The 10,477-nt window shown below is 40.0% G+C and overlaps 2 protein-coding genes across 3 annotated transcripts in view; one reads left to right on the top strand and one right to left on the bottom strand.

Moving 5' to 3' along the window:
- LOC144634241 (phytanoyl-CoA dioxygenase domain-containing protein 1 homolog) overlaps positions 1 to 9,930 on the bottom strand; it is a 115,909-nt gene extending 105,979 nt beyond the window's left edge. Inside the window, exons 1-11 of one of the 2 annotated variants that reach the window (XM_078493143.1) lie at positions 9,645 to 9,928; positions 9,392 to 9,489; positions 6,481 to 6,598; positions 5,627 to 5,727; positions 4,916 to 5,017; positions 4,618 to 4,657; positions 4,268 to 4,362; positions 3,898 to 4,003; positions 1,649 to 1,733; positions 862 to 949; positions 12 to 134 (exon numbers count right to left, since the gene is read on the bottom strand). In XM_078493143.1, coding sequence (XP_078349269.1) covers positions 12 to 134; positions 862 to 949; positions 1,649 to 1,733; positions 3,898 to 4,003; positions 4,268 to 4,362; positions 4,618 to 4,657; positions 4,916 to 5,017; positions 5,627 to 5,727; positions 6,481 to 6,586 — 846 coding nt within the window. In that variant the 5' untranslated portion in view covers positions 6,587 to 6,598; positions 9,392 to 9,489; positions 9,645 to 9,928. Of the gene's footprint in view, positions 1 to 11; positions 135 to 861; positions 950 to 1,648; positions 1,734 to 3,897; positions 4,004 to 4,267; positions 4,363 to 4,617; positions 4,658 to 4,915; positions 5,018 to 5,626; positions 5,728 to 6,480; positions 6,599 to 9,391 lie in introns of both variants that reach the window. The other variant, XM_078493142.1, reaches the window with a different exon arrangement.
- Positions 1 to 10,477, top strand: part of LOC144634244 (uncharacterized) — a 132,154-nt gene that overhangs the window by 18,444 nt on the left and 103,233 nt on the right. The window lies entirely within an intron of this gene.

The following is a 10,477-nucleotide window of genomic DNA, read 5'->3' as shown; positions in this document are numbered from 1 at the left end:
ATACACGTTACCTTATCCAGTTTGGATTGCACGTCCACGTGACCTTGCTGTAATTCATGTCTGTCACGTGATGCAAACCCAGTCCAGTCTACTGCGAAGTTTGGGTCCTTAGAGGTACGCAGCAATATGTTTTCCTAAACAAAAACAACGTTAAAAACTAGACAATTTAAAAAAATAATAATAATTACACATAAACAGATGGAATTCGAAAGGCGTAGGATTGTACGAAAAACGTTTTTCTTGGCGCGAAACATTTATACCAGTGACGGAGTTCTTTGGAGGACCGTGAAGTGAATTTAGACGGCAGCTGCTTGTCGGCACTCCCCGACGAAGCCTCTGACCAATCGAGACCGGAAAAGACGGCTGGGAGTAACTGTAGAATACCACGCGGCTACGTGGCTAAGTGGCTAAATGGCTACGTGGCTTTCGTTCGGAAAACCTTCGATTCGCATTTCGCGCGTAGTCATGCAGCTTCGTTGCCGGGGTTCTTTCTTCTCGTACAGAGGAGTCTGGGAACGAGGTTAGTAGCCACGTAGCCACTATTATAGTATAGCTTGGGGTATCGAGGTTGGTAGCCGCGTAGCCACTATTTTAGAGGTATAGCTTCGATGTGGCGGGGTATTCTGCAGTTAAGCCGACGGCTGAAATGTCAGCCTCTGATTGGTTGTTTGTAATCGGTTAGGAATTTTCGCGCGCAAATAACCATTCACGGCACAACTCTACAGAGCTACCTCATCCGTAAGGAATCTTTCTTTTCAAGTGGCAGATGTGACAAGAACGATAAAGAATTAGGCAGACTAACTTGATAATAATATTTCTGGAATTGCATCGTTTGTTTGTTTTTACATCAGGCTGCAGTACCTTAAGGCCATAAAACCCATTAGGTTTGTCAGGTCTTTGCCATCTCAGATCCATACTCCACCGGATCTTGTCTGAGAAGTTTTCCAAACTGAAAAACGTAACACAACAATTTGTTATAATTTCATGTAAGTAATAAAAATTGACAAAACGTGTTAAACTTGTGACAGCCAATTATTTCACGGACTGAGGCTATTGCACGCGAGGCGGTTTTACCCGAAATTGTTTTGAGATTTGAAATAATGACATTGTCAAAGGAACTTGTAACTGCGCTTTTTGGCAACTGAACACTCGCAAAAGTAACCGGAGGCGTTCCGAGTTATGCAGACCAATCAGAAACGTAACAAGTTTAATTTTTTTCTAATTTAATTTAATTAATTACAATTTGATGGCCCAGTGTAAAATACAAAAACTAAATAAAATACAATTATATAATATAAAAATTGTGCCATAAGTGTCTTCTGAATTTGCTGCGCACACTTACTGCGATGAAAGCATGATAAGCTGCTGGACAACTTCAATGTTCTAGAAACTGGGGGCTCAACCACTGAGCCCGCGGTTGCCAACAGGGACGAAAACACCTGTCAGCAATCGGAGAGTTCATACTCTGCTTTCATTGGAATATGACAATCGGAAAATCTTCCGGTTACCTTTGCGTGGACTTGATGTTGTTCGTGTGCCCAGCTTCGGCAAACGAACTACTGTTAATAAAAGTTGCTCGAAAGGTGTCCAGGAATACCGAAAACAGGAGACTCCTAAAGCCCATGAGAAAGAAAAAGAAGAGACTAACCTTCTGTGAGGAACCAGGTTGTTGATAAACAGAACACCTCCAAATGGAACTTCACAAAGAACGATGTCTTTATCAAAGTCCACATCTACGAAGAAAAAAGAGAAGTAAAGTGTGTTTACCAATGCACAATCTAACACACACAACTTAAACTAGCATCAAGTAATATTAGCGTGAGACAACTTGCGCCGACTGTTGCACCCCTAGCTGTTGTTCTGTTGATGAGCCCCACCCCCGGGGCCGATGCAAACCCCTAAAGGACACCAATCTGGGCGTGGCTCAATCTTTTTTTGGACTGCTTAAAAGACCATGATTTTTTTTTGTATGCTAGCATGAGAGCAGTTTTTAGCTTATTCATGCTGAGTGCGTGCTGTAGAGCACGCAATCAATGAATAAAGGTATTATGATGATGTGGATGTAGACGGAAGTTGTGGACCGTGGATAAAACTTTCCCGTAGACGGAAGTTGCCGCGAACGGAAGTAATTTTACGTGCAGGTAGCACGTAAAATTACTCCTCGCTTAGTAAAACCCAAAATTACCTTTGATTAAGCTGAAATGCACATGTGAAAAGAAATGAAATGTTTGTATAGCCTAATGACCAGTCTAATAAATAAATTAACATCAAAACACAATTTTCTGAAGTTCTAAACATTGCAACATGGATCGATAAGCCGAAAAGTTTTCACGTAGGGGACCCTAAACTGGTTCATTTAATACGTGCTGACACGCGCAATTGTAAACGTGAATAATTAAATTTCGCACAGCTCAGACATGCACGATTTCATGGCTATAGACTTACGAAAAGTCAAATGCCTTTCGAAAAGTTTCTAAGCCTCATCTTGAATGGAAATAAAACTGAAACATTTTTTAAGTTTCTTTTATTTCTTCGCGTTTAGCTAATTTTAGGCTTTTTAAGCTTACGTTATTTTTGATTTGAGACATACACTTGTTGTATTTCGATATATACTAGTTATGCAACGCTTTCGAGTGGTATACTATGGATTATTATTCAACACATGCGCGCGCTGCCCATATATGGTCAAAAGTTACGATATCTGTCATCCGTCATACAGATTCCTGCCATATGTAGGTTGCGGATTCGTCCGATCTTGTAAGCGTTGCATAATACAGTTTTTCTTTCTGCAAATGTGTTTCGTTGACATTGTTGAATAAAAAACAATATCCTGCTCAATCTTGCGGAATATCGTCTGATTTGCACTCGGCCTACGGCCTCGTCGGCTAAGATCAGGCGATATTCCCGCGATCGCAGGATAATTGTAAATATCCCACGAGTCACTTGTATTTTCTCGGTATACACACGAGCCTTTAGGCGAGTGTGTATACCGAGAAAATACAAGTGACAAGTGGGATATTCCATAGTATACCACGAGAAAGTGTTGTGTAACTATTTTATACCATGCCATAGAAAATACGCTGACAAAATTTCGTCGAGAATACAATCGCAGCGCACGATGGGAAGGTTGGGTTGAATACCGTCGAATATACAACGGCTTTCCTGTATTCTGATTGGCTGTATTTTCTATGGCATGGTATAAAAAGAGTTATTATCTGATGCGAGTTATCTGTTGCATCGTTATAAATTGTTCTAAATCGTTTGTGTATTGAAGGGTTTTTTTCCTGATGTTTATGTAACTCGCGTTATTCAAACAGGAGCCAGTTCTGTTAGCGAGAAATGAATTATTTTTTGCTTGCCATTCAAACGTTTTGAGTTTATTTTTGGAATCGGAGAAATTGTTAACTGGTTCCCAATGCGGCTGATAATCTTTTTAGCTAATTTTTGAAGCAAAATTTAAGTTACCTTAAACTGGAAAAACTCGGGTTTGCATAAGCCTAAAAGCTTCTAAAGCTTTGTTTTGGAGTGAAATAAACAATACAATTGGCCATTACATGAATAAGCTGGCACCAAGGGCCCTTTGATTATTTCATCAAGACCAACTCTAAATGAGACCTTGACAGATACAAATATTGGCGTTCAGTCCTTTACACTATAATTGAAACCAAAGCCCCTTAACCCTGATACCTTTCAGCAAGATGAAGAGCATTCCTATCACTCAGTTCGCATGAAGCTCCCCACCCCTCGCCCAATTGCCCCAGGGCTAAAGTAAGATGAAATATCAGCTTTACATAAATATATATTTTAAAAAAAAAATAATTTTTAAGAAACATGTTTAAGTGCAGGCAGACATACGAACTTATTAAGTACAGGCATAGAGCTCGAATAAATGCTTACCCAAGGTCTTTTTCATTTCTTCTTCAGCTAAGTCCACGTACCAGGTCCCTCCAGCACAGCAAGTGTGTGTTGCTAGGATACCTTTTCTGTGACCTCCACGTGCCACCTGGAAAAAAATATCATTATAATCCATCCATATGATTTTTAAAGCTCACAGTTTCCCTTGAGCTTCACTCTCAGAGAATCACTTTTCGAAGCCAATAATATCCACTGACATATTATCTGTGTGGATATTTTTGCGCCTTGTACCATTATTGTTTTTATATAAAATTCAATGATGTAACTATAAAAAGAGAAGAAGATGAATATGCAGAGCTATTCCAAAATCATCTTGACCAGGGCATTATGAATATTGCACACACTGTGTTACCTGCATACATCCATTTATCTTGTTTGCATCAAGCAGTGGGATCCAAGCGGTTGGTTGAAGTATTTCACAGGCTACTGATGACAGATAAGAACAATCTACCAAAAAAAAAAAAATACTGAGGTAAATTGTCATTGAAGCAGTGTTGCTTGCTATGGATGAAGTTACTAAAATTTAAGGAAGTGGATAGCATTATCCACCCTGGGCCCAACTGGTTTGTACATGTATGTAAATGACTATACAGAATGTATTATGCCGTTCATCAGAACCTCATAAATCATTGATAAAACCACAGAACTGGTGACTGAGGTCTGTTTCTGTCTTTTTTGAAAATGATTTGTAAAATGTCTCACCTTGGTGCCATGGAACAGTTACTTGTTCATTTTTGGGAGTCTGCCAAAAAAAGTAGATGAAAAAACACGCAGAATGAATCATTATACAGTCAGTCTATTCTCCATTAGCTCCTGCAAGCACACTCTCTTGGGACCAGAAAGAGTCCATTAAGAAAGGTGTCCCTTTGTGGCAACTTAAAAATACAGTGTTTGTATGTGGCTTGGAGAATGATCAAGTGTATCCACCAAAAGGAGGTGTCTGATTTTGGAAGCTGTCACTTGGCAGTCAGGTTTGCCTCTAATGTAGTTTTTTACTTACCTTTGTTCTCAAGTTCCACACAGGGTGGCCAGCTATTTCAGGTCCAATAAACTGCTCTATAACATTCAGAAGTCGTTCATTGGTCCACAGGTCTTGAAAAGCCTATCACAAATTAAAATGAATGATTTAAAATTGCATAATTCTTAGAAAATTCTTCTAAACAGTTTAAAGTAATTGATCATGAATGTCACCTTTAGTTGTACATGCGAGAGCCTTAAAATGATTTGAACTGAGCAATAGCATAAATTTGTAAGCTATGTGTTGCCTGATCTGTTTGTGCTGGGTTGAGTATCTCAGGTCAACAAGTGGAAATCCTTTCACATATCTACAGTAGGTTTTGCATTTTTTCTATTTTTTTTTACTTGAATTTCCCCATTGAAAGACCCTTTTGAAACCAAAATGATAACTAGTTTTCCTTGCCCTTTTCTATACTTAATCAGCTCGTGAGTAGACTCCTCATTCTGGAAAAGGCATCCCTTTAGGACAGAGCCTCCCCATAATAAGGTGAGTACTTTCCCCTGCGAGGTTTCGCTATGGTGTGTAGCCCATTCAGGAAAACTGTTCAGTCCTAGTCACTTCCTGTAGCAGAAACCGCAGAGCTAAACATTATTGTCAGCCTTTTATAACCCAATTTCGCTATTGAAAATTCTTTGAAAACTGGTTTACATATTATAAATCTACAAGTACTAACTAACTTTATAATAAATATACCTTTGGCATAACTCCATTCTTATGTAAAAGAACAGCAGCCCCTGGAAACTCTTTCTCAATCAGTGTCAATCTTTCATAAAATGAAGCATCCTCATATTTATCTGATTACAACGAAATGAGAGAATAATAATAAAAAAATACAATTATTAATTACACAAATGCAAAATTATTTTCCCCTCGGACTCTCTACTGAGATGAATCATGCAGAGAACAAGGTGAAGCCAGACAAAAATTAGAGAAAAAATGTATTAAAATCTGTGCTTTTGGCAGTGTTTTATGGATCATTTATCAAAGACTAATAAAGAGGGCTCCGGCCAATAGGGTTTTTCGGATCCCGCCATCCTGGCTAAAATTTACTTGAATCCCGTAACCTCGAAGTTTCTCATCGGCTTATCCCGATCCAGACCATTTATTCTTTCTTATAATCCCTTTAATTGCCTCGACGATAAAAGGCCTTTCAGTGAGTCGAAGTCTTTGGTCACTGACAATAAGCATATTTCTTTCTTTCCATGTAACTGGCAGGTGGAAAATACAGGTAACTTGTGTCAGTTGTAATAAACGCTTTGTGCGGCTTTTTGCGACGCTCACAAAGGTCACAACTTGATTTTCTATTACTATACATAACAAGTCTATTTCATTTTTGTCACATAATTTTTCTGATCTTGTTTCTTTTAAGTGACATTTCCTGAATCCCGCCACTGAATTTAAATTACGTGTCCCGCTTATAATTTCTATCCCGAAAATTATTACCCACAAATTAAAATTACATTGTATAAGAATTAGGTTATAATAAAATAATGCTTGTTCAGATTCACTGATACCATGCATCCTGCAGGAAATGTTAAATAGATTACCCTTGATTTTTCCAGCTTTATAGAGCTTTTGTGCCAGTTGATCCACCAGCTCACATATGGCTGTAACCACAGGCTCCAGTTCACTCTTATCAAAGAAGTCTGGCATCAACAGGAATCCCTACATGTGGCAAATTAATTTATTGAAGAAATGGTCAAATTTTTTGGTAAATTTGGTTATACTTTCCAAAAAAAGTCATATCTGAGGGGGTAGCCCTGTCTACGTTCTTTGATCTTTGGAATATTTCTGAAGGGGTTTTGGAAAAGTTGGCTTTCTTCTGAAAGCCAACAAAGGGGTATCATGTCGGCACTCTGATCTGACTTACCGCAAAATAGGGGCGAGGGGTGCATATAAAATGGATTAATGGCCTTGTATCCGTGGGGATTTAAAGAAGACCGACAGGAAATAGAACAAGATATTAGTTGCGGTTCCACTAGAGCTTTTACCCACGAGAAACTGAGACTTTACCCACGGGAAGTCTGTATTTGTGTGTGACCTCTATTCCCGCAGTGATTCTGCCCATGGGAAATCGCTATGGATACATCAAAAAGAACAAAAGAATTACCCATGACGTTTCCCGAACCAAGTAGTAGGGTTTATCAGTGGTTTATCTAACCACAAGAGTAGTTCATGCAGCCAATCGGGTGAAAGAAAAAAGTAAATCCGGAAACCGCAGCACATGCTGGGCACATTTTTGTGGTGTTGCGCAAAAAATCACGGCAAATATCAGCAAATATCCTAGCACGTACTAAATACAAGACACGCGGCATTAAACATGGCCAACTTTCGAGGTTCACTGTGAGTATATTTTACTCGTCGTTGCTCAGAATACCCCATTGATCTGATTTATCGTAGCACGGCATAGTTTTCTTATTGTTTTTTATTCCAAAGAAATCGGGAGCAAGATTCATCAGCACCATACTCTCAATATCCATATTATTTACATGGAAATCAACAAATCCCGCTACACTACGCTACGATCTCCATGATGCATTAAATTTGCCGCCAAACCAGACGACGTTCGAATAGTATCCCATGATGCATTCCGTTTCATCTTATATTATCACTGCGTACCTGATTAGGTAATCAGTATTGTTCAGCTCTCGCGAAGCGAGAAGAAGCGTTCGCCATGGCGTGTTTTCGGACTAGTTTTGATTCAAAAGCTGCTGCTTTCGAGGAAAACGACTTATTCTACGTTCACTGCGTTTTAAAGGAGAATTTCAGTGTCACATTGAAGGGATTTACCTGTGTTTCGCTAGTATACAGCCGGAGAAATGTTGGCTAAATTGCAGAATACCCCGCAACTAAAGCTGTTCCGCGTAGCCACCGAAAATGGCTACGCGGACCGTCCGATCAAACGCTACTGGGAACGAAAGTAGTTTGTAAGAATAATTTTCTCACTCGTCAACGTGTTTTTAATCGCTGACTAAATTTTTGTCGGGTGTATTTCGCGGTGAGGTCCACTTTAGTTTGCTTGCGGTTAGTTCCACTCTGGTTTGCTTGCGGTTAGTTCCACTCTGGTTTGCTTGCGGTTAGCTCTTATTTGTTTGTAAGGGAAGCACACTAAAACTAACTAAAGCCGTTTGTTCGAAGGTCGAAAGCTATTGCCGTTCAACAACATTCATTTTATACGAAACAGGACGAGGTAAGATTTTGACAATTATCGATTCACTGTGTTATTAACTTTGTAGTTTCTCGTTGCTCGTCACAATTTCGAAACACAAATATTTTTATTTGCTTGATGGCATAGACAAACGTTCGTGAGTGATTTTCGAATGTCATGAATAAATTTCGACTGCGTAGACGCGTAGACGCGTAGCCACTTTACTAGTAAACTTCGAGAGCTATGAATAAATTTTGACTGCGTAGACGCGTAGACGCGTAGCCACTTCCTAGTAAACTTTGAGAGCTATGAATAAATTTCGACTGCGTAGACGCGTAGACGCGTAGCCACTTTCCTGGTAAACTTCGAGAGCTATGAATAAATTTCGACTGCGTAGACGCGTAGCCACTTTCCTAGTAAACTTCGAGAGCTATGAATAAATTTTGTCGGCGTATACGCGTAGCCGAGTAGCTGGCTGCACAGTGTAGCTAGAAATGCGGGGTATTCTGCAATTGCTCCGAAATGTTAGTGTTATCGAACAATTGGACGAACGTCGAAGAGCTCTCGTTCCTATGATAGTCAAAAATTCGGCTATAGCTGAGCTATTTGCTGCTGGAGTGTTAATAAAGAAGTCCTGTGCTGATCCGAATCGGTTTTCTTACATTTCTTCTTACATCTCTATCGATCTCTAGTCTGTCCGCTTCGCAGTCGGCAGGCTCGTTCGACGTTGTTTACAAACTCTGTGAATACATATTTTAGCTTATTATTACGGTTATTTTTCACCAGTTGTAAGCATTTCACTTATTTGAAGAGTACAGTTATAAAATTACTTTCGAAATTAGTTATTTTGAATGTAAATATAAATGGCAATGATGACAAAGCTCACGGTAGAGCCCAGCCATTTTTTTCTTGAAACAGACATCACACACGCTTCGCAGCACGCGGTGCTGGTTTTCGATCGAAATTTCAGTCATCTTTGATCGCTGAAAAAGTCATTAAGATGCGGGTACTTCTGGGTACTTCTTTGCAAGTAGAATAATACGGCCTTCATTATGCTAGAGTGAGACCCATATTTAGTAGAAACCAGCTTATAATCCGAAGGTCGAAAGTTGACCTCGGGTAATTATTTGCAATGTAGCCGGAGGACTTAACCTGACCGGAAACCCAAACCGATCCCAACCCAAGGCAATTACCCACGGGGTTACCTCGGGCAGAGGTGGGTTGTATCACCAAACTCAATTGAAGCAAAGTAACAGAGTTGACAAAGAATAAAACGAAGTACTAAATTTTGGAGAATTAATTAACTTTACCTCATCAAAGTACTGTTTAACTTGCTCCTCAGTGAGTTGTCCTGGCTTCTTCTCTGATGAGGAGGAGATCGGCTTTTTCGGCGGACAAGTGAAGATTTCTGGTTGTGTAGAAGTGTAAGTGGGCATGGTGAACAAAAAATAAACAACCTTCAGTAAAATCCAATAGTATTTCTCTGTTTAAACAGATAAACAAAGAGGTAATGGTAATTAAACTTTTATGACATGTACAGGCTAAAGTGCATGTAGCACGTACTATTTCGACATCATGTGATCTGAGAATCCCCAATGTCGATTTACAAATCTGAATCACGGCATGGTCACGCAAATTGCAACATCACGCAACCTTCAAATAAAAAGAAAGAGATGCCCATTTTTCTTTCCTTTTAATCGTGGCGCGTAGGACGACCGACTATTCCGTCCCTCTTGGCAAAAATCAAGAGAATCAAAACTACCAGAAGCCGAAGCAGACAGGGCGAGAGAGACTCAGTAGAGAGAACGCTTTCATTCACACCGCGGGCTCAAAAATTCTGAAATTGAAGAAGCAGAGACCGATACAACGTAGAATGAGAGAGTTAGTCTTGTACTATATTTCGGCTGGCCAAACCAGCCTTCTTCAGGTACAATGAAGTTTACATTGGCTATGTTTAAATTTATATGGTGATAATGATATCTTACGAAATACCGGAAATACGTAAAACTAAATACAGGAAATTCAAAAATTCTCGCTGGGGTCGATCAACATCATCAGCATCAGGCGCAGACCGCCTCGTCCCCAGGCGCCGGTTGGCAAAAGCGGGAAAATAGGAAGCGCGGGGGTCACAACGCCACAACGCTAAGCGAACCGTGCTCGTCAGTCCCACAACGCCAAGCGAACCGTGCACGACAAAAGAGGGGGACGCCTAGGGACCAGGCAGACGCACAGGGGACCCAAACGCTGTAAAAGTTAATGTTCTTATTCACCTGCGTTCCCGGTGTCTTTTTTTGGCTGGTTTGGGGACGATTTGAATCAGAGCGAAGGTGGTTTACGTTGTGAGTTTCAAACGTTTATCGGTCACCGTCTGTCGCAATGTCAATACGACGCCGGTT

The sequence above is a fragment of the Oculina patagonica genome, chromosome 13 (assembly GCF_052425735.1).
Source record: "Oculina patagonica isolate OP01 chromosome 13, crgOcupat, whole genome shotgun sequence".
NCBI classification, from domain to species: Eukaryota; Metazoa; Cnidaria; class Anthozoa; order Scleractinia; family Oculinidae; genus Oculina; species Oculina patagonica.
The sequence above is the reverse complement of the archived record's forward strand: the minus strand, read 5'-3'. Positions and strand labels throughout refer to the sequence as shown.